Source organism: Panthera onca (assembly GCF_046562875.1).
Source record: "Panthera onca isolate mPanOnc1 chromosome E1 unlocalized genomic scaffold, mPanOnc1 haplotype 2 h2.Chr16_ul_3, whole genome shotgun sequence".
Taxonomy (NCBI): domain Eukaryota; kingdom Metazoa; phylum Chordata; class Mammalia; order Carnivora; family Felidae; genus Panthera; species Panthera onca.
The window spans coordinates 4,451-29,158 of NW_027675817.1; the positions used below are offsets into that span (position 1 = coordinate 4,451).

Sequence of the window (24,708 nt, forward strand, 5' to 3'; positions counted from 1 at the left end):
TGTTCAGTAACTGCTAGCTGTTACAATACACAATGGTTTTTTTTTTTTTTTTTTTTTCAACATTTTTTATTTATTTTTGGGACAGAGAGAGACAGAGCATGAACGGGGGAGGGGCAGAGAGAGAGGGAGACACAGAATCAGAAACAGGCTCCAGGCTCCGAGCCATCAGCCCAGAGCCTGACGCGGGGCTCGAACTCACGGACCGCGAGATCGTGACCTGGCTGAAGTCGGACGCTTAACCGACTGCGCCACCCAGGCGCCCCTACACAATGGTTTTTAAAACTACTAGTAATTTCATGTAAAGTTCTTTTATGCAACTCAAGCCCATTAAGTGAAAGTGAACAATGTACTCTTATTTCTGCTGTTGAAGCACGTTTTTGCTCTTTTTTTTTTTTTCTCAGTGACACAGCTACTCTTCATTACTATTCAAATTCTCCAGAATGATCTAATTGATGTCTCTAGCCTCAAGGCATTATTGATGAACAATGACTTTCATGCAGCTAATGTTTTACTTGATGAAGTATTAAGACATGGACCTGAACATGGTTAGTAGTCTGAATGCATCTAGTTGTAAAGGCCATCATCTACCAGTGGGGATGGGAGATGTATGGATGGGATATACAGCAATGGAGGGCACCCTGGGGGGGGGGGGGGGCGCTGCAGTGAGATGACTGGTGAGCACCAGTGCCACCATAGTGTGCCAAGCCTGAGCTCTGTGAAACTGAACAGATGGGTGAGTCTGGGCCTACTTTATCCCTGTGGGTGGTGGTACTTGGGAGATGAGGTCACTTTGTGAACTGACTGGCACGGGCAGTATTCAGTCAGAATGCCATGCACAGAGTACAACAGAGTCCGTGAGGCCCTTCGCCACGTGTTAACCCTTTGGAAGGTAAACTATGCTGATATCCAGGAATACCTCAGGGGGTGTTGCCTGCGGCATTGGCTCAAGGAAGCAGATGTTTATAAATGTACAAAATAACTGCGTTATTTTAATGACTGGTATTGTTGAATATCATTTTTGTTACGTTTTCAAAAGAGTTGGGGAATATTCTTTACTTTCCTATTCTCTGTAAGAGATTTTTTTTCTTCCTCAAATGTTAAGCAGAACTCACAGGTGAAGCCTTATGGGCCTAGAGTTTTATTTATGGAAAAATTCTGGATTATTGATTTAATTTCTGAAATTGTATGGTATTACCAAGAAAATATTCTATTTTCCTGTCAATTTTGGCAGGCTGTGTCTTTATAGGAATTTGTCCACTTCATCTGACTTTTCAAATGTATTGGATAAAGTTGTCCTTGACATCTGCTTTTTATCTTTTTTGATTTCTGCTTCATCTGTAATGATACCTTCATTTTCATCCTCAATATTAGTGACTTAGAGCTTTTTTTTCCCCCCACTCCACCTCCACAGAGTTTTTCTTTTCCTTTTTGTAAAATTGAGATATAATGGGCATATAATAACATTATGTAAGTTTAGAGTGTCCAATGTGTTGATTTGATACATTTATATATTGCAATATAATTATCACTGTAATGTTATCTAACACCTCTATCACATCACGTAATTATCACAATTTCTTTTTTTGTGGTGAGAACATTTAAGATCTAGTCTCTTAGCAACTTTCAATTATGTAATACAGTATTAGATCAGCACAGCATTAGATTTCCAGAATTTATTCATTTTAACTGCAAATTTGTACTTTTTAACAGTATCTCCCCAATCACCCCACCCCCTAAGTCCTTGGTAACCACCATTCTGCTCTCTTTCTGTGAGATCGGCTTTTTTAGATTCCACATATTAGCGATATATACAACATTTGTCTTTGGCTTATCTCCTCTAAGCATAAGGACTTCAAGATCCTACCATCTTGTCGCAAATGACAGGATTTCTCTCTTTCTCATGGCTGAAAAATACTCTGTTGTCTATTTTCACACTACCTCTGTTTATTCATCTGTTGATGAGCACTTAGATTGTTTCCATATTTTAGCTATTGTGAATAATGCTGAAATAGACACAGGAGTATGTCTTCAAGATCCTGTTTTCGTTTCCTTTGAATATACACTTGTAAGGGGAATTGATGGTTCATATCGTAGTTCTATTTTTAATTTTGAGGGGAATTTCTATACTATTGTCCATAGTGGCTGCACCAATCTACATTGCCACCAACAGTGTATGAGGGTTCCCATTCTCCACATCATCACAAATCCTTATCTCCGGTCTTCTTGATGATAGCCATTCTAACGGGTTTGAGCAATATCTCATTGTGGTTATGATTTGCATTTCCCTGATGGTTAGTGATGTTGAACACCTTTTCATGCACCTGTTGGTCATTTGGATGTCTTCTTTGGGAAAATGCCTATTCTATTGCTCTGCCCATTTTTAAAATAGTTCATTTGCTTGTTTGTTATTGAGCTGTGTGAATTCTTTGTTATATATTTTGGATAATAATCCTTTATCAGATATATGGTTTGCAAATATTTTCTCTCATTCTGTAGGTTGCCTTTTCATTTTGCCGATTGTTTCTTTTGCTGTACAAAAGTTTTTAAGTTGAATGTAGTTCTGGGGTGCCTGGGTGGCTCAGTCGGTTAAGCGTCCGACTACAGCCAGTTAAGCTTTCGACATCAGGTCTTGATCTCATGATTCTTGAGTTCAAGCACCATGTCGGGCTCTGTGCTGACAGCTTGGAGCTTGCTTCAGTTTCTGTGTCTCCCTCTCTCTCTGCCCCTCCCTGCTCATGCTCTGTGTCTTTCTCTCTCACAAATAAATAAACATTAAAAAAAAGAAAAATCTTAAATTGCATCTAGTTCTACTTGTTGATTTCTGCTTTTGTTGTTTGTGCTTTTGGTGTCATGTCCAAAAAATCATTGCCAAGACCAATGTCTGAAAGCTGTTTCCTTATGTTTTCTTTACAGTATCAGATCTTACAATTAAATCTTTAATTCATTTTGAGGTAATTTTGGGGAGTATCCCAAGTGGTTATTCAGTTTCCCAACACCATTTGTTGAAGAGACCATCCTTTCTCCATTGAATGTTCTTGGCTGCCTCGTCAAATATTAGTTGAGCATATGTGGGGTTTATTTCTGGGCTCTGTCACTTCTGCTGTAAACTTTTCTACTTTTTTTTTTTTTTTTTTTTTGCATTGGGTTTTTTTTTTTTTCTTCCTTTTCTCTCTCCCCCTCCTTTTTTTTTTTTTTTTTCCTTTTGGTTCTTTTCATGTCTATCCTTTATGTCCCTTACTATAGTTTGTCATATCCATTCTACCTTGTGTACCTTTACTTTACTTGAGTCTTTATTTTGGAGCTGACTTGGTCTTTCTACACAGTCTATTTTCTGAGTTGTTGGCTCCCATCTCAGATCTTCCTTTATCCATTTCTATCCTGATTTGTTGAAAGAGTTGAGGGTGTTGGGTGGCACATTCAGTGTGGAGCTCTGTCTTCAGTTTCTACTGAAGTAAATGAAGTCCGTTTACTTTAATGGCACCTTTGGGGCAGAGGGTGGGAGGTGGGGGTAGTGAGCCTTCTGACATTTTGATACTGTTTAGTAGGGACTTCATCTTTAACTGCTTCTTTCTTTTCCTTCACCACCAAATTCTATGCACTGAGTTCCACATCAAGATGCCATCTTTGGTCCTATGGATTTCTAAGCCTTTTTCTTAGATTTCTCCAGAGTAAATTTAGGTGGTTACCATTATCCTAAAAGTAGTGTTTCTTAACCTTTAAAAAAAAATATCACTCCCCTAAGGAGACTTTTTAGACATTTTTGTCTTTTTCACCATCCCACACGCTATGAATGTTTAATGCCAAAAATAAATATTTGCTTATGTACTGTGGCCACAAACCATTGTAATGGCTAAGATTTTTTCCCCTCCAAGAACCTGTTTTCCTTCCTGAAAGCCTATCACCCTCAGTGAAAATGCATGTCCTAAAGGTATCTAGAACTTTAGTTTCTGCTTATACTGCTTAACCCTATTTTCTAGAATTTCACTTAGATGTTAACACATTTGTAAGGAATATTGGCCTATAGCCTCTTTGCCTGCCCACCGTGTGTTTGTTTTGTTTTGCTTTTGTAGTTTTTGGACAAGTAGGAGCTACTGAAGGGTTTTATTCAGAGGAGTAACCAGATTTTTTTTTTAAAGAGAAAGACCTCTCTTGCTGCATTGTTTAAAATAAATGGAGAGAAATGAGACTGATGCGATAGATTTTTAGCAATGCTATTGTAATAGCATAGGCATTAACTAATATAGTGATATATTCAAGCAGTATTTGGAAATAATTGAATAGAAATTGATAATCATATGTATGCAGAAGTTAAGGAAGAAGGAACAGTACAGGCTGACCCCCGGGCTTTTCACCTTTGTTATAACTTGACTATTAACTGCTGACAGATTAATTCAGAAGCAGTAATTCCTTCATCTACATTTTACTTTGCATTACAGAAAATGGCAAGATTACCTTTGAAGAATTTTTTTATTAAGTTCTGTGATACATTGAACATGCCTAAAGCCTCAGGTGAGTTCCACTTAATATGTATCTACTGGCTCTGTGTGGAAGGACAGGCAGTGGTTTTCATGTTAAAACAACACAGGATTGGGGCGTCTGTGTCACTCAGTTGGTTGAGCAACTGACTCTTGACTTCGGCTCAGGTCATGATTCCAGGGTCATGGGCTCAACCTGCATCCATTCGCGCTGAGTATGAAGCCTGCTTAAGATTTCCTCTCTCCCTTCATCCTTCTCCCCAGCTTGTGCTCTCTCTCTCCCTAAAATAGTAAACAAACAAACAAACAAAGATGTTTTCAAAAAAAAGATGTTTTTTAAAACATCTTTTAAAAAACACACAGGATTAGATAAAGCACAGGTAAGTAAGAAACAATATAAAGATAAAACAATATAGGGGCACCTTGGTGGCTCAGTTGTTTAAGCGTCAGACTTCGGCTCAGGTCATGATCTTGTGGTCTGTGAGTTGGAGCCCCCCATCAGGGTCTGTGCTGACAGCTCAGAGCCTGGAGCCTGCTTCGGATTCTGTGTCTCCCTCCCTCACTGCTCCTCCCCCACTCGCTCTTGGTTTCCCTGTCTCTCTCTTTCTCAAAAATAAACAAACATTAAATTTTTTTAAAGATAAAACAATACAGTATTAGTTTATATAACTTGTGTTTGAATTATATGGCAAAGACTGCTAAATTTACCCCAAACTCAAAGTTATGGGTGGTTTTACTTTGATAGTGCTAGAAAAATATTAGATTATATACTGTTCTCTGAGATTATTCACTAGGTATATCTGACCTGAATTTATTAGAATATTATAAACAATGAGAAAATAATTTTTAGAATGCAAATTGGTGCAGCCACTGTGGAAGACAATATGGAGTTTCCTCAAAAAGTTAAAAATGGAACTACCCTATGACCCAGCAATTTCACTACTAGGTATTTACACAAAAGGTATACAAATACTAATTTGAAGGGCCACATGCACCCTGATGTTTATAGCAGCATTGTCAACAATTGCCAAATTATGGGAAAAACCCAAATGTCCATGGATTGATGAATGAATAAAGAAGTTATGGTGTATGTATATGTATATGTAATGGAATATTACTCAGCCATCAAAAGAATGAAATCTTGCCATTTGCAACAATGTGGATGGAACCAGACTGGATTATGCTAAGTGAGATAAGTCAGGCAGAGAAAGACAAATACCTATGATTTCACACATGTGGAATTTAAGAAACAAAACGAATGAACATAGGGGAAGGTGGGGGAAAGAGAGAAGCAAACCATATGAAGAGTCTTAACTATAGTGAACAAACTGAGGGTTGGTGGAAGGAGGTGGGCGGGGGATGGGCTAAAAGGATGATGGGTATTGAGGGCATTTGTTACGTTGAACACTGGGTGTCATATGTAAGTGATGAATCACTAAATTCTACTGAAACCAATAGTACACTATATGTTGACTAACTAGAATTTGAATAAAAATTTGAAAAATAAAAAGAAGACAACTTTAAAACTTTTGACCAACCTAGCAAAGTGGATTTTATACCTATCTTTTCTGTTTTTATGTATTCTCAACTACTCTCTTGACTATATTTTTGAGGAGCAAATTTATATTTATTGCAGTATAACTTGCGTGTAGTAAAATTCACCTTTTTTTAGGTATATTGTTTTTTGAATTCTTAAAAATAATGTCATGTAACCATTACTAAACAGCACATAGACTGTATCACCACAGAAGTTTCTTTGTGTCCTTTTGTAGTCCATCCATTTCGCTAACCCTCATTCCTGGTGACCCCTGATCTATTCTTTGACTCTAAAGTTTTGCCTTTTCTAGGTTGTCATGTAAATGGAATCATAACATATGAAGCTCATTTGAGTCTGGCTTCTTTCACATAGCATATTATACTTTACATTCATCAACTTTTTGCATGCAGTGTGTTTATTTTTATTGATGAGTATTATTCCATTACATGAATGTAATGTTTGTATATTTACCAATTGATAAACTATTGAAGTTTCCTGGGTTTTGGTGATTATGAGTGAAGCTGCTATAAATATTTATGTACAGGTATTTGTGTGGACATATATTTTCATTTCTCCTAGTTGAATACCTAGAAATGGGATTGCTGGGATATATATTTAAATTGATAGAAACTGCCAAACATCAATTTATGATAGATAACATCCATTTATGATTAAAAAAAACCTCTCAACAAAGTGTGTACAGAAGAAACATACCTCAGCTTAATGAAGGCCATATACGAAAGGCCACATATATGCTCAATGGGGAAAAACTGAAAGCTTTTCTTCTAAGATCAGGAACAAGACAAGGATGCCTATTCTTGCCAGTTTTTTTGTTTTGTTTTGTTTACTAAAATATAGTTTACATAAAATGTTATATTAGTTTCAGGCATACAACATAGTGATTCAATAATTCTATGTATTGCTCACGTCTCACCATGATAAGTGTAGTTATCATCTGTCACAATAAAATGTTATTACAGTGTTATTGACTATATTCCCTATGCCGTAATTTTTCTCACTACTTTTACTCAACTTGTGTTCATAGTATTGGAAGTCCTACCGAGAACAATTAGGCAAGAAAAGGAAACAAAGTCATCCAAATTGGAAAGAAAGAAATAAAACTGTTACTATTTGCAGATAACACAATATTATATGTAGAAAACCCTAAAGGCCCTATTAAAAAAAAACTGTTAGAACTAATAAACAAATTCAGTAAAGTTGCACCATATGAAATCAAATAGAAAAACCGGTTGCATTTCTATTTGCTAATAAACTATCAGAAAGAAATTAAGAAAACTATCCCATTACAATTGCATTGAAAAGAATAAAATACCTAAGAATAAATTTAACCAAGGAGGTGAAAGACCTGTACACTGAAAACTATAAGACATTGAAGAAAGAAATTGAAGATGATGCAAATGAATGGAAAGATATTCCATGCTTGTGGAGTCAAAGAATTAATAATGTTAAAATGTCCATACTACCCAAAGCGATATACGGGCTCAATGCAATCCCTATCAAAATTCCAATGGCATTTTTCACACCTAGAACAAACAATCCTAAAATTTGTATGGAGCCATAGAAAACCCTGATAGCCAAAGCAATCTTGAGAAAGAACAAAGCTGGAGCCATCATACTTTCTGATTCCAAACTTTATTACAAAAGTATAGTAATCAAAACTCTATGGTATTGGCATAAAAACAGACATCAGTGGAACAGAACAGAGAGCTCAGAAATAAACCCTTGCATATACGGTCAATTCATTTATGACAAACGAGGCAAGAATATATAGTGGGGAAAGGACAGATTCTTCAATAAGTGGTGTTGGGAAAACTAGACAACCACATGCAAAAGAATGAAACTGGATTCCTATCTTAGACTATGATTAAATACTTGCTCTTGTAAGACCTGAAACCATAAAACTCCTGGAAGAGGAGCGCCTGGGTGACTCAGGTAAGTGTCTGGCTTGGCTCAGGTCATGATCTCGCGGTCTGTGGGCGTCGGGCTCTGTGCTGACAGCTCGGAGCCTGGAGCCTGCTTCGGATTCTGTGTCTCCCTCTCTCTCCTCCCCTCCCCGGCTCATGCTCGCTCTCTCTCTCTCTCTCTCTCTCTCTCTCTCTGTCCCACAAAAACAAATGAAAAATGTTAAAAAAATTTTTTTAACGTTTAAAAAAAATCTAGGAAAAAACATAGGCAGTAAGCTCTCTGACATCCATCTTGGAAAAAATTAAAAAAAAAAACAATTTTATCTATTAATACAATATCATAGGTAAAGTCAAAGAACAAATAACAATATGGTAGAAACTATAATGTATATCACAGAAGAAAAATAGAAAAATGGGCAAAAGTCATGGATATATAAATCATAAAAAAGATCTTAAATGGCTTATGAACATATTAAGAGATGTTTGATTTTACTCATAATAAGAAATATGCAAATTGAAATGGACATACAATTTCTCACCCATTAGATTGGCAAAAATTGAAAACCTTCACAACTGTTAGGTTGTAGAGAAAAAGACGTTTACCTATAGCTGGTGGGCGTTTAACATGCTACCAGTCTAATGGAGGGAATTTGGCAATGTCTAACAAAACTACATATGCCTTTACCTTTGGACCCAGCAATCCTGCTTCTAGGAATTTTCCCTGAAGATACCTTCCAACAATGTGAAAATATAGATACATAAGATTATTCATTACAGAATTATTTGAGATGGCAAAAGAATGAAAATACTTAATGTGTAAACATTGGAGGTTAGTTGAATAAACTTTAGTTTCTATGTACAGTAGAGTATTATACAACTCTAAAAAAGAATTTTTTAAAAAGGAGTTTCAGGGGTGCCTGCATGACTTAGTCGGTTAGGCGTCCGACTTTGGCTCAGGTCATGATCTCACGGCTCGTGAGTTCAAGCCCCGTGCCAGCCTGGAGTCTGCCTTGGATTCTGTGTCTCCATCTCTCTCTGCCCCTCCCCTACTCATGCTCGCAGGCGCGCTCTCTCTCTTTCAAAAATAAACATTAAGAAAAAAGAATTTCATACCACTACTTTTTGTACTACTGATTTTATACCTTTCCAGCATTTAAAACTACAAATTTCCCTCTGAGCACTTTCACAGCATCTCACAAAATTTTATATGTTGTGATTTGATAATCACTTATTTAAAATATTTTCTTTTTTTTTTAAATTTTTTTTTCAACGTTTTTTATTTATTTTTGGGACAGAGAGAGACAGAGCATGAACGGGGGAGGGGCAGAGAGAGAGGGAGACACAGAATCGGAAACAGGCTCCAGGCTCCGAGCCATCAGCCCAGAGCCTGACGCGGGGCTCGAACTCACGGACCGCGAGATCGTGACCTGGCTGAAGTCGGACGCTTAACCGACTGCGCCACCCAGGCGCCCTAAAATATTTTCTAATTTACCTTGTGATATCTCATTTGAAACATGAGTTATTTAGAAATGTACTATTTAGGGGCACCTGGGTGGCTCAGTTGGTTAAGTGTCCAACTTCGGCTCAGGTCATGATCTCATGGTTCCTGGGTCGGAGCCTCGTGTCGGGCTCTGTGCTGACAGCTCAGAGCCTGGAGCTGCTTCGGATTCTGTGTCTCCCTCTCTGTCTGCCCCTCTCCCACCCACGCTCTGCCTCTCTCTGTCTCTCAAAAATAAATCAACATTAAAAAAATTAAAGAACTATATTATTTAATTTCCAAATATTTGGACATGTGCTAGGGATCTTGTTACTGATTTCTAATGTAATACACCTTGGTCAGAGAATTTATTTCGTACAATTTAAATTCTTTTAAATTCATTAAGATTTGGTTCAAAGACTAGCATGTGGTCTACCTAGGTGAATATTCCATGTGCACTTGAAAGAATGTATATTCTGTAGTTGTTGGGTAGTGTTCTATAAATATCATTTGGTTAGATTGTTTGCTAGTTTTGTTGGATATTCTAATTTCTGATTTTTTTTAAACATTAAAATTTTTTTTGTTTTAATATTTATTTTTGAGAGAGAGAGGGAGGGAGGGAGGGAGAGAGAGAGAGAGAGAGAGAGAGATAGAGAGAGAGAGAGAGAGAGAACGAGCAGGGGAAGGGCAGAGAGAGAGGGAAACACAGAATCCAAAGCAGGCTCCAGGCTCTGAGCTGTCAGCACAGAGCCCAACACAGGGCTCTAACTCATGAACTGTGAGATCGTGACCTAAGCCAAAGTCAGACACTTAACTGACTGAGCCACCCAGGCGCCCTTAATTCTTCCTGATGTTTATTCTAGTTGTTCTATTAATTACTAAGTGCAAGATTTTCAAATCTGCAGTTCTGATTATGGGTTCATGCATTCCTCCCTTTAATTCTGCAAGTTTTTGCTATATTTGGAAGGCTCTTGTTAGATGCATGCACATTTGATATTGTTGCAAAATTTAATGTATATGACCTTATGAAATGTACTTTGTCTGTTGCTCTCTTTTGTCTTATTTTTGCTGCTCTTCTGTTTCTTTCCCCCAGTTTCCTTACTTATATTTATACATTTCTGTGTACCTATTGTCACCTATTTTAAATTATTGTAGGTACATAAATAAATACAAATACTGCCTTTTCTCTTAAGTATAATTTTATATCTTGGGAGATTTTTTTCCCCACTTTTTTTTAAATATAAAGGAGACGGGTGTCTGGGTGGCTCAGTCGGTTGAGCGTCTGACTTCAACTCAGGTCATGATCTCGCGGTCTGTGAGTTCGAGCCCCGTGTCAGGCTCTGTGCTGACAGCTCAGAGCCTGGAGCCTGCTTCAGATTCTGTGTCTCCCTCTGTCTCTGCCCCTCTCCAGCTCATGCTCTGTCTTTCTCTCTCTCTCTGTCAAAAATAAATAAACATTAAAAAAAATTAAAATATAAAGGAGAAACATGAAAATTCCTTTCTAACTGAAGGTGATTATCTCTTCCCAGGAAATAAAAATCAATTTTACAACATCAACATTTACAAAAATGAACTTAAAGACATTCCTGTACTTCAGCAAAATTTAAATGCCATTGGAATCTATCTAACAGATGATAAAATAAAGGAGACTTTGGATAACACTAATCCTAACGGTGAGTAATTATTTCAATTTAAAATAACAAATTTTGCATATTTCAGAAGTTTCACTCTAAATGCCAAAGGAAATATACTGCCATATATCTTTTAAAAGAGAAATTAAAAGTTGTTTCTTGTCTATCAATTTACGGGTTTTTATCAGAGGAATTGATGTTCAAAGTGCATCTCTGACAGCTTTATTTTAGGTCTATTCTGCATATCACATGTGTCACAATAGGATTACCAGTCCTCTCCATTATTTTTGTGTTTATAGCTCTGGTGTTATAACATCAAATGGTCCTTTTTACAATAATACCTAAATTCTTTCTTTTTTTCTTTTTTAAAAAAAGATGAAGTGGTGAGTTTTAAGGATTTCATCAGAGAATTGAACAACAGTGATGAATTTATCGAGTGCCACAGTAAGTATGAAATTCAAAATGCATATGAACAGAAACTTCATTTTTGGGGGTTGGTGTATGTATAGGTATGTGTGTATATAGACTTTATATATACTCTACCAAACCCCCCTTTTATGCATTTTCTCATTTAAACTCAGTTCATGTTGTAAACTCTAGGTTTTCACACATAGATGCATATTTTCCATACTGTAATATTCTTGAATTATTTAAAAAAATTTCTGTTGTCTCTCTTTCTTCCTTGTCATGTGTTTTATTGCTATATTCTTTCTTTTGTCCTCACTAATGCTGATGGGGTTATCCATCTTATAATCAAAGTAACAGGTTTGCTTTTTTAAATCACATCTAATGACTTTTCCCCTCTGTATTCTTATCTTTCTTGTTTATTTCTTCATATATATATTTTTTTACATTTGCTCTCTATCTCCTTGTGAAAAACATTGGCTAAATGCTTAACTTTTTTCGGTTTGTTTTGAAATTTCAGCACAGTTCTATCATGGGGACACTAAAACAGCCTTGGACCACAGACATTGAGATTGAGAACTGTAGTCCTAAAACTGGGGTTTTAAAAGAAGTATTGAAATAAGTGGATTCTCTCTAAATAATCTGTACTTGGAATGCAGTTCCACTCACTATCTCAGGATAAGTTTGGTGGGAACCTTGACAAATTAATGCTATATTCATTATAGAAGATTATAGATCTATGAATAGCTAAGACCCTTTTGGGAAAAAAAAAGATAAAGATCTTGCTTTGTCACATGTTAGTACATAGCATAATGCTGTTTTAATATAGACCTGTGAAAATAGACCAGTGCATCACAATATGGAACCCAGTAGAGACTTCTATTAATGGGAACTCGGAATGTGATAGAAATGACATCATCAGTTAGTGGGGGAAAAGATGTATTATTTAGCTTCTGATTTGAGAAAATTGCCTTACAATGCAGAGAAAATGAAGTAGAATCCCTATGTCATACCATATACAAAAATAACCTTCAAAGAATCAAATGAATGTTAAAATGGATCTCAAAGATTAAACTATAAAGCTGTTGGAAGAAAATGCAAGAAAAACTATTGTGCCTTGTGGTTATGGATGCCTTCTTAAAGATGTTACTCCCCAAAAGCACAACCATGGGGTAAAAAAGGATTTGATCACATCAAAATTAAGGATTTCTGGTAAATGAAGGACTCTAAAACATGTAACAGACTGGAAGAAGATAATTACAAGATAACTAACAAAAAATTAATATCTCAAATATAAGGGAATTCTGCAAATCAACAGTAGAAAGAAAGAAATCAATTGGAAAAATAAGTAAGGATATAAGACTTAGTATACAGGAGGAGAAACCCACATAGCTAAATATGTGTATGAAGAGAGTTGGCAATACTCACAAATTGCTAGTGAGTAGGTAAAATGGTACAGCATTCCAGATTGCAATCTAGCAGTACTTGTCAAATTCAGTATGCATATTTCTTATGATCCAATAATTCTATTGTCAGATAAATAGCCCAGAGAAGTTTCTTGTAGAGACATGTACAGGGATGCTCCCTGCAACATTATGGGAGGGAAGAAATGAAAACAATCTATGAGTCCATGATTTGGGAAATGGTTGAATAAAATATGGTCCATACATACACGTCATAACAGTAAACTAGATTTACATTTGCACCAGAGAGAGACCTCAGTAATAATACGGTTCCATGAAGAAAGGAAAAAATGGAATACGTGTATAACAAAGAATGCTTTATATAAGTTGGATTTCTACTAATGCCCATAAAACACAACCATATTTATATCTATTTCCAGGTAAACACTGAATTCTAAATAGATAAGATTGAAATAGACGGATTGAAAGAAATTGAGAAAGAGATTGAGATTGAAGTGACAATATTAACAAAGTTGACTTCAGAAACAGATTAGAGTACTCTGTATGCTAAAAACATACACATTCTTTTCAAATACTTATGGAATATCCACAAAAATAGATGATGTATTTAAGCCACAAATAAAAATTTCAGTGAATTCTGAAAATCAGAAGTCATTCAGACCACATAGTCTGACCATGATGTTGTGACATTAAAATTATTTGTGACAGAAAGGAAAAGTGTTGCTTTTAAGATGAAAAACAAATTGCCTTGTAAGTAATTCCTTGGTGGAAGAATAAAAGAAACCTGAAAGATTTTAGAAATGATGACAGTGAAAGCACTATGTATCAAATCGTGTAGAGTGTGACCAAAACAATCTTACAGGATATTTTATAGCATTAAATGCTTTTATTAGAAAACAAGAAATATCAAAAATAATTTATCTTTTTTTAAGTTTATTTATTTTCGGAGAGAGAGTGCATATGACGGGGGGGAAGAGCAGAGAGAGAGAAGGACAGAATCCCAAGCAGGCTCCTTGCTGTCAGCGCAGCTGACATGATCATGACCTGGGCCAAAATGAAGAGTGGGACGCTTAACCGACTGAGACACCCAGGCGCCTCCAGAACAATTTATCTTAAACGTTCAGTTTACAGAGCTAACCAGCAGCATAAACAACAAAAGAGCAGTACAATCCCCCTGAAAAGTGCTAGTCAGGAGCTAACAAAGTGGAAAGTTGAAGTTAGTGAAATAGAACACACACACACACACACACACACGCACTTATCCATATAACCAAAAGTTGGTTCTTTCAAAAGACTAATAAAGAACTCTTTAGGAAGTATGATGAAGGGGAAAAAATAGGGAGGACATAATAAAGAAGACAGTTGTAACTTGGATACAAGGGAGATTAAAAGATATAAATGAATAACACTTGAGTTAGTAAAGCAACAAATTATTGGCATGTCATCAACAACACTGTCATTCTTTCCAAATGTTTAGATAAAGACAGAAAGGGCTGCCTTTTTTTAAATGTTTGTTTATTTATTTTTGAGAGAGAGAGAGTGAGCGAGCATGAGTAGGGAAGGGGCAGAGAGAGAGAGTGCCAGAAGATCTGAAGCTGGCTCTGCGCTGACAGCACGGAGCCTGATGTGGGGCTCGAGCTCACAAACCGTGAGATCAAGACCTGAGCCAAAGTCAGACACTTAACTGACTGAGCCACCCAAGTGCCCCCTTTTGTTTCCCCATCATGGCACTATTTTCTTAGAGATAATTTTGGTATTTTGTTGTTTTGTTTACCTTCCTGTGTTGAACTAGTAAGGTAAACTATTTCAGTGTGTCTTGTTTTCTGATATAAGCATTGTAAACCTATAAATGTTGTAGAGCTTTCAGTTTGGAGAATATTTCAGAGAGGCAAAATCTCTCAAGACTGGGTATTCTAGAAAATGAATACATCTCACCCAAATCAAGTTGTTATGTGCTTCTCTGGATAGACTGACCAACTAGATATCTTTGTATTTTGTCATGTCTCTGTTTAGGAATAGAAGATGCATGTAACGTTGTTAATAGTGTCTTTGATAGGAAAGTTGAAGTTACAGACCTTTTATCTGCGTTGGAGGGCCTGGAGAAACCTTTAAATGAAGAAAAACCTGGGGTGTTACTGAACTCTGAAACAGATGGTGAGTTCTTGAGTTACCTCTCAGTTTTCCTGTTTAGACTATACGTGTTCATGCTGGCTCATTTTTTTTTTTTTTTTTTTAAGAATACTAATACCATAGGTTTAGGAAGATTGTTATGGGACTGCTATGTTTATAAACTGGTTACTGAGAATTGTTGTAACCCTTTTGGAAAGTGTGTGGATACTCTTCTTTATTTGGAGAAGACTAGTAGAAACAAGTACTGTTTTTATCCAGGTTTTAAAATCAGATACTTCTTGGGGTGCCTGGGTAGCTCAGTCAGTTAAGCGTCCAACTCATGATTTTGGCTCAGGTCATGATCTCACGGTTTGAGATCACGATCTCACAGTGCTCTGCACTGACGGACGGAGCCTGCCTGGGATTCTCTCTCTCTCTGCTCTCTGCCCTTCCCCTGTTCTCTCCCTCTCTCTCTTCCTCCAAACATAAATAAATAACCATTAAAAATGTTTAAAAAGATGTTTCAAACATTTTAAAAAATAAATAAAATCAGATACTTCTTTTTTAAAGATTTTTAAAAATGTTTTTATTTATTTTTGAGGGAGAGAGAGTGGAGGAGGGTCAGAGAGAGGGAACACAGAGTCTGAAGCAGGCTCCAGGCTCTAAGGTGTCAGCACAGAGCCTGACACGGGGCTCAAACTCATGGACCACGAGATTATGACCTGAGCCGAAGTCAGACGCTTGACTACTGAGCCACCCAGGCGCCCCATCTTTTTTCTTTTTAGGTCATTTATGCTAGCGGTTTGTCAATTTTAATAACTCTTAACTAATTCCTGGCTTTCTGATCCTCTCTATCGTGTTTATTGTTTCCTCAATTTATGTTTTCATCTGTATCATTTTCTTCTCTACCATTGATTTTGTGACATTTTGTATATATATTTCACATATAGAATGAAATGATCACAACGATAGATCTAGTTAACACGTCACCATGCATAGTTAAAAAGGGGTTTTTTTCTTATGTTGAGAAATTTTAAGATTTACTCTCTGAGCAACCTGCGAATATGCAATACAGTATATTTTTGGATATATATGTATTTTCTATTCTTTTAATTTCACTCTTTCTGTACTCTTCTAAAAAAAGATAAATTTGAAAACATGTAAGGGAAACTAAAATTTGAAAAGAAAGAAACAGGACTTAAAGAAATTAAAAATATAATAATTAAAATTAATTAGCAGACAACAATATTAGCAGATTAAACATAGGTGAAGAGAGAAATATGAAGTGCAAAGGAGTTTGAAGAAATTATACAGAATGCAGCATAGAAAGACAGAGTTGGAATATAGGAAAGAGGTTAGTGGCGCTGGGGTGGCTCAGTTGATTGAGTATCAGATTTCTGCTCAGGTCATGATCTTGTGGTTTGTGAGTTAGAGCCCTGCATTGGGCTCACTGCTGTAAACATGGAGCCCTCTTCAGATCCTCTGTCTCCCTCTCTGCACATCTCCTACTCTCTCTCTCTCCCCCAAATAAATAAACATTAAAAAAAAGAAGAAGAAGAAGCTAAAAGGAAGGCAGAATGAAGAGGTCTACTTATTGTGGCAATCAGTTTGAAATATATATGTGTATCTGATTACGTTATATATTAGTTACAACTAATATAATGTTACATGTCAGTTATATCTCAGTAAAGCTAGAAAAAGAAAGAATGAAAAGATGTGATATATAGCCACACAGGAGAGAAGAGACAGAGTGGTTGCAGAGAAAATATTTGGAGAACTATAGCTGAGAATTTTCCAGAATGAGAAAGACCTAAACCTACCAATACAAGAATTCCAGTGAATCCCACATAGGATGAAAGGAAATCCATACATAGGGTTATCATGATGAAACTGTGACATACCAAAGAGAAAGAAAAATCTTAAAGGTAGCTAGAGAGAAAAGTCAAATTATCTATAAAGGAGGAACGTTTTCTTATTCTTGATATTTTTTTCTGGGTCTTGAAATCTAGAGAAACATTTTTGTAAATTGAGGATAACCACCCCACGTTCCCCTCCACTTTGGGAGGAACTTAGGCTTTGTCTGAGCCTTTGAAACTACAAACTAAAATTCATCCAATTTTGTTTTGTTTTGTCTTTGGCAAACACTCTTTGGGTAAAAACAGTCGCCGTGTTTCTGGATTACAGCCTTTCATCAGTTGTTTGGTCTGGGAATTTCTTACTTTCTTGGCAACACATTGATGAATTCAAGATTTTTAAAAAATTTTTTTTTTTAACATTTATTTTTGAGACAGAGAGAGACAGAGCATGAGTCGGGGAGGGTCAGAAAGAGAGAGGGAGACACAGAATCTGAAACAGGCTCCAGACTCCAAGCTGTCGGCACAGAGCCCGACGCGGGGCTCGAACTCACGGACTGTGAGATCATGACCTGAGCTGGAGTCGGACGCTTAACCGACTGAGCCACCCAGGCGCCCCAAGATTTTTTTTTTTTATAGCAATAATTTTATTTAGAATTTTTAGTTGTTTTTAGTAGGAGGGCTGATCCAGATATCTGGCTACTAAATACCAGAAATTGAAATCATTTTTTTCTTTCAATTAAATTAAATCAGACCCTGGGGGCAGGGTGGTTGATTACTGGCACCCTCTCCCATTCCAAAGTCACACCATAATGTGGGAGACAGAGGAAGAGCTTTTAAAACTTCCTTGCATTGTGTTTCTACTGATGCTTTGTTGTTGGAGCCTGTGGTAATCCTGCATCTGTGTGAAGGGAAGCTCCCACAGGGTAATTCTCACTCTTTCCCATCAAACCTCTAGTCTCTCAACCCCTCCCTGTCCCTCTCTTTCCTTCTGTCTCTGTCTCCAGACAAACTCTTCCTCTCTATTTAGGCATTTGGCATATTTTCTTCAATGATTCTAGGTTTTTGCAAACATAGTCCCTACCAAAACTCTCAGTCTACAAAAATCTCAGGAGTGAGGAAATATTTAAGGCCAAGCTAACTGCTTCGAATAGGAAAGATGGGTCAAATTATCCTGCCACTTCAAAAGGTATAGTGCCATAGCTCCAATATTTGCCATTTAGATAAATTACAATAGACTTCAATAGAGAAGGGTAACTTTTGAATCAGGCTCTGCAGAGTCCGCTAACTCAAATGCCTGCGGTAGCCAGGCACGTAATGCAAAATTAATAAAATGAGTTGGCTGTAAGACAAAAGGAAGGGGTGTGGACTGTAAGGTAACTTGAGAGCATGTGTCCTAGATGAAGATAGTTAAATTCAAATGGAAAGAAAACCCCACCACTCCCTAGGACAATGAACATGACTGACTCTCAGCTATATTCAGTCTGTGGGCTACCAGCCTATGACCCCTGAAGCAGGCTTCTGTAGGAGTGGGAAAACAATCTTTTCCTTCTGCCCTTCTAGGTTCCCAGCTGGAGCTCTGTAACAAGAGACAGATCAACAAGAGAAAAGCATTCAAAGTTAATATAAATTTTACATGAAAGGGGAATATTCATAAGGAGTTGTTAAAGCTGAATGTTTTGGTGTTAGCTTTGATGAAGTGTGGAAAGTGGTAGAAAACTGTGATAGGACAAAATGAGATGAGCTGAGCGTGGTAAACCAGGGGAAACTTAGTAAGGTCTGTTCGTTCAGATTCCTCTTGGTGTCCCTCCAACCCTCAGTCTTCAGAGATAAGGATGCACCCTCCCTCTGGGTATAGCAAGGGCATCTCTCACATGAGTGTCTTATGACCTGCCTCGGGGCAGGGGATGGGAAGGTCTGAATCCTAACTGTACCTTGCAATTCCCAGATTGTGTTTCCTTGCATTCCCTTTTTGTGTGTGTGTACGTGTGTGTGTGTGTGTGTGTGTGTGCACACGCACATGCTCATAATCTAAGTGTATTTCTTACCATGCATTATGGTCACAGAAGTTTGAAAGCTGAATGAAATTGAAACAATACCAGATCCCTGCTTTAATGAGCTTAAAATCTATTTAAATTCCATTTTATTTCTTAACTTTGCAGAAAGTAAAAAGATCTTAAAAGATGTAATTGATGTTTTCATTAATTCACCTAAACCATCAACACCATTCAATAGTAAGTATAGTAAAAGAATGAAAATTAAAAGTAAATTTCTAAGATCATTCAATGGTATTCTTTTTCTAAAATATAGTTTGTTTTCCCCTGTATTTTTAATTCCTTAAGTTTTCTTTGCTGTATCAAGATGTTATAATCTGCTTTCTTATTCCTTATCATATTTAATCTGTGCTTTGACTGTAATGAATTATTTAGAATTACATTCCTAGAATATGCTTTCTTAAAGCAAAATAGTTTGTCTCAGTATATGCTCCAGTATAAGGTACACATTTTCTCCCCTGGTGAATCTAATACAATTTTCTCTCACCTCCGATAATTTCCATATGCTTCTTTTTCTCACCTATAGTGAAACGTTAAAAAAAAGTACAAAAAAAAAAAAAAAAAAGGATTTACTGCATGTAATACTAGTAGGTAGGCTAGCAAGAAAGAGAGGCTTTCTAATGCCTAGGAGAGGGTGTGACTGTTTTTCAGAGTATAACAGATTTATATTTTTCAGTTTTCCTTTTGCCAACTAGCTGGGTTCTATTTTTGATATTTGACTTCATTCTAAGAGCTATTTATTATCAAGCTGTTCTTGAAATGCTTTACAGTCTATGAAAGACTGGAGCATGTAGTAGAAAAACCTTTGAGGAGAAATAGTTAATAAATAAAAGCAAACTTCTACAAAATGTTGCAGAAACTCAACTTTTAGCTGGCTAGGGGTATGTTAAATTTTGCTTATTGTTTAAGTGACTTCTGAAAACAGAGCCCACTGACATGTTTTGAAAGCCCTCTAACTCAGAATTCCTTTTGTAATGCATCTACTCTGTGCAGGTTAGGGTGTTAAGTCTAAAAAAGGGCTTTGCCTCAACTTCCTCATCACTTCTCTATTCTTGACATGTTTACAGATTTATTTAAAGAGATTACAACTCTTGATAAGATCAGAAATGATAAGATGCCTATAAATGAGCTGAGGTCCCAACTCCGGAAGGCTAGAATTCTATTAAGCAACAAGACGTTCCAGGAAATTCTGGGTCAAGCATCTATTGATGGTGAGTCCTTTTTAAAAGAACAATCTCTGTTGAAGTCCTAGTTTTACTGTGTGCTTGGGATATGTTTTATATATGTATGTTTTAGATAAACTAGGTCTTAGAAACATAATGAGAATGTAGGCATACTGAGAACAAATTAAAATTAATATTTTTTTACTCTTGGAAATATTTTTAAGAGTCACCCTCTGTCTGGCATCACATTTGTAAAATGTATACATCAATATTTAATTAAGACAAATAATACCGTTAGAATTTTTTCTTGTTTTAAGGGAATAGATTCGTGGTAAAATTATTTTAAATTGATTAGTTTTTATCTGGCTAATTTTCAGACATTAACAAAATTTGTCCCCTCCCCCCCCCCCCACCCCCCCCCACACACACACACCATTCCCTGTCATGGTTATTTTAATGATGATTATTGACACCTTGCCATTTTATAATCCTTATACTTTACTTTTTAGAAAATAGTGAAGTAAGTCTCAAACAAATTTTGGAGGCTTTGAACACAAATAAGCCAGCTCCTGAATTTGAAGGTGGGTCATATTTCCCATTGCCTTTTGTTATTATTAAACAGTATTGTGAGCTATAAATGATATTCAAAAGCTGTATATTTTTATAATTAAAAGTACACAGTTTGACATATGCACACACCTATAAATCTGTCATCACAATCAAGGTAATGAACACATCCCTGACCTGCAAAACTGCCTCATGCTCCTTTGTAATCTCTCCTGCCTTTTTCCCATCCTCTTCCTCATCCGTAGGCAACGACTGATCTGCTTTTTGCCAGTATAGATCCATTGGCATTTACCAGACTTTTATAAAATGGGTATATTCTTTTTTGCTAGATGCTTTCATTCAGCATAATTATTTTGAGATTCATCCACGTAGGATGTATCAGCAGTTCATTGTCATTTATTACTGGCATAGCACTCCATTTTGCTGATACACTGAAGTTTGTCTACTTACCTGGTGCGGCTCGTTAGGCTATTTCCAGTTTGGGGCTCTTATAAATAAAGCTGTTATGAACAGTTGTGTACAACAATATTCATCGTATGAATATATGCTTTCCTTTCTCTTGAGTAGTTACCAAAGATTGGCTGGTTCACATGGTAGGTGTATGTTTCACTTTTTAAGAAACTGCCAACTGGTTTCCAGAGTGGCCACACCATTTTACATTTCCACCAGCAGTGTATGAAGAGGTCCAATTCCTCCATATCCTTGGGAGTGCTTGGTGGAGTCAGTCTTTTTAATTTTAATCATTCTAATAAGTGTGTAGTAGTATCTCATTGTGGTTTTAATTTGTGTTTCCTCACTGATTAATGATGTTGAGCATCTTCTCATGTGCTTATTTGTCATCTGTGTATCTTTATAAAGTGTCTGTACAGATCTTTTTTAATGTTGGATGGGGGGGCGCCTGGGTGGCTCAGTCAATTAAGCGTCTGACTTCAGCTCAGGTCATGATCTCACGGTCCGTGAGTTCGAGCCCTGCGTTGGGCTCTGGGCTGATGGCTCGGAGCCTGGAGCCTGCTTCCAGTTCTGTGTCTCCCTCTCTCTCTGCCCCTCCCCCGTTCATGCTCTGTCTCTCTCTGTCTCAAAAATAAATAAACGTTAAAAAAAAATTAAAAAGTTGGATGGGTTTTGGGGCGCTTGGGTGGCTCAGTCGGTTAAGCGTCCGACTCGGCTCAGGTCATGATCTCACGGTTCGTGAGTTCAAGCCCTGCGTCAGGCTCTGTGCTGACAGCTCAGAACCTGGAGCCTGTTTCGGATTCTGTGTCTCCCTCTCTCTCTCTGACCCTTCCCTGTTCATGCTCTGTCTCTCTCTGTCTCAAAAATAAATAAACGTTAAAAAAAAATAAAAAAAAATAAAGTTGGATGGGTTTTTTTGTATTTCTGTTTGTATTCTGGATACATGTCCTTTATGAGATATATACTTAGCAAATATTTTCTCCGAGTCTTCTACTGAGCACATTTTTCTCTGAGTGTCTTCATTTTCTTAAGTGTCAAGAGCATTAGTTTTAATTTTGATGAAGTCCAGTTAATTAGTTTTTTTTTTCTTTTATATATTGTGCTTTTGGTGTCACATGTATGAAATCTTTGCCTCACCCAAGGTTACAAATGTTTTATTATATTTTCTTCTAAAAGTATTATGGGTTTTGGTTTTGCATTAAAAAATATTTTTTTAATATTTTTATTTATTTTTGAGAGAGAGAGAGAGAGAGAGAGAGAGAGAGAGAGAGAGAGAAAAAGCACAAGTGGGGGAGGGGCAGAGAGAGAGGGCGACAGAATCCAAAGCAAGACTCCAGGCTCTGAGCTATCAGCACAGAGCCTGAGGCGGGCTCAAACTCACGGGGAGATCATGACCTGAGCTGAAGTCGGATGCTTAACTTACTGAGCCACCCTGGCACCTCTGGTTTTGTATTTTAGCTCTGTGATCTATTTTGAGTTAATCTTTATATGTGGAATAAAGTATGGATCAGAGTTCCTTTTTGTTTTGTTTTGTTTTTGCATATGGACCTTCATTTGTTCCAGCACCACTGTTGAAAAGATTGTATTTTCTCTATACTTTCTATACGGAAATTCCTTTGTAGTTTTGTAACAAATCATATAAATATACATATATATTTATTTCCTGGATTCTCTCTTCTGTTCTATTAATCTTTGTCAGTTTTTTTTTTTTTTTTCAACGTTTTTTATTTATTTTTGGGACAGAGAGAGACAGAGCATGAATGGGGGAGGGGCAGAGAGAGAGGGAGACACAGAATCGGAAACAGGCTCCAGGCTCTGAGCCATCAGCCCAGAGCCTGACGCGGGGCTGGAACTCACGGACCGTGAGATCGTGACCTGGCTGAAGTCGGACGCTTAACCGACTGCGCCACCCAGGCGCCCCTCTTTGTCAGTTTTTACACAAACCACATTGTCTGACTGCTGTTGCTTTGCAATAAACATTGAAACCATTCAGGTAGTATTGGCCCTCTAACTTTGTTCTACTTTTAAAAAGTTGTTTTGACTGGGGCACCTGGGTGGTTCAGTCAGTTGAACGTCCGACTTCAGCTCAGGTCATGATCTCATGGTTCGTGGGTTTGAGCCCCATGTCAGGCTCTGTGCTGACAGCTCAGAGCCTGGAGCCTGCTTCGGATTCTGTGTCTCCCTCTCTCCCTGCCCCTCCCCTGCTTGCTCGCTCGCTCTCTCGCGCTCTCTCTCTCTCAAAAATAAACATTAAAAAAATGTAAAAAAAAAAGTTGTTTTGACTATTCTAGGACTTTTACACTGCCATGTGGATTTTAGAATCAGTTTGTAATGTCTACAAAAAAAACCTGCTGGGATTTATTGGAGAAATAAGGCACTCATGAATTAGGATTTGTTGGAAAATGTCTTATCTAATAATGTCTTACTAAATAGTACAACTCTTTCCTGCAATTCTTTTGAGTACCAGTACTTTGCCTCCTTTTAAATATTCTCTTAGATAAACTAGAGATTATAATCCAAACAGTGACCTTGAGTGTACCATGATTTGTGGGAGTCATTGAAAAGGCAGACAGAGGCTTGGCTCTAATCCTAAGGACCCCATTTAGAAGGGAAAATCCCTAGAGGTTTTAGATAAGAGCTGGGAATGGGGCACCTTAATACTCCCACACTCCTTGGCGGACTTCTAATAATAGAGTGAAAGTTATGAAGAATATGCAAAAAATGAAAGCAGTAGCAAAATAAGCAGAAGAAAATTCAGGACTAATATTTTTATACTCTGAAATTTGGGCTATTTCATATAGACAGAAGTAAGCCCCAAATTCTGTCTCATGCATATACAATGAAACATTTCCCTAAAAGATGCAATGGCCTATTTTAACTTTTGAGAAGCTGATACCTTGAGTGTATGATGATTTGTGTAACTCATTGGTAAGGCAGTTAAGTTAAAAAACAAAAACAAAACTGAGTCATCTTAGTTTTTTTAGTTTGAGACAAAAATAACTGAACATCTCAGGGAAATATGCTTGGAATAAAGGGATGTTTGGCTTATTAATTTTGGAATCATAATGATAATATTAATTGAAATATATGACCTATAGAATCCCCCTGTGTTTTCAGGTTTATGTACTGCCCTCCAAACTGTCAACTTGATGAACTGCAACAGAATTCAGATTGGTGACTTGAAAGATGCTTTTGATGACCTCAGTGTTTCTGTAAAGCCTGAAGAACACCAGATGTTAGTGAAAACGCTTGATGTTGATGGTATATATAACTACGTTGACTTTCCAAATAAAGTGATAGCAAATTTTCCATTCCCCTTCCCTATCCTCCATTCATCACTCCCCAATAATTTTTTTCTTTATTATCCTAATGGAAAAAGTACTCTAAGAGAGCGTGTCTACTGAGATCATAGATTTATCTTGACAGAAAAATCTTTGAATAAGATTAATAAGATTTTTTATGACCCATGAAGTATCCTGTGTTGATTCCATCAGAGTGTATCTGTGTGTATGTTTTTAGCATCTTCAGGGAAGGCAAGGTCATTCTCTGTGAAAGCTGTGCTGAAGGGAAACTGCTCTGAGCCAGGAAGAGACTGAGGGAGGACTTTCTCCCCTCTGCAGGAGACATTTGTGGGAGGA

At 37.0% G+C, this 24,708-nt stretch overlaps 1 protein-coding gene across 1 annotated transcript; it reads left to right on the forward strand.

Moving 5' to 3' along the window:
• The first annotated feature begins 412 nt into the window (after positions 1-412).
• On the forward strand, positions 413-24,708 carry LOC144615443 (EF-hand calcium-binding domain-containing protein 13-like). Its single transcript, XM_081794768.1, has 9 exons — positions 413-545; positions 4,437-4,509; positions 10,944-11,087; positions 11,421-11,489; positions 14,888-15,003; positions 18,956-19,070; positions 19,958-20,101; positions 20,563-20,634; positions 24,188-24,708. Exons 1-9 carry the CDS (start codon positions 531-533, stop codon positions 24,472-24,474), a joined length of 1,035 nt encoding a protein of 344 aa, XP_081650894.1. The 5' UTR covers positions 413-530; the 3' UTR covers positions 24,475-24,708.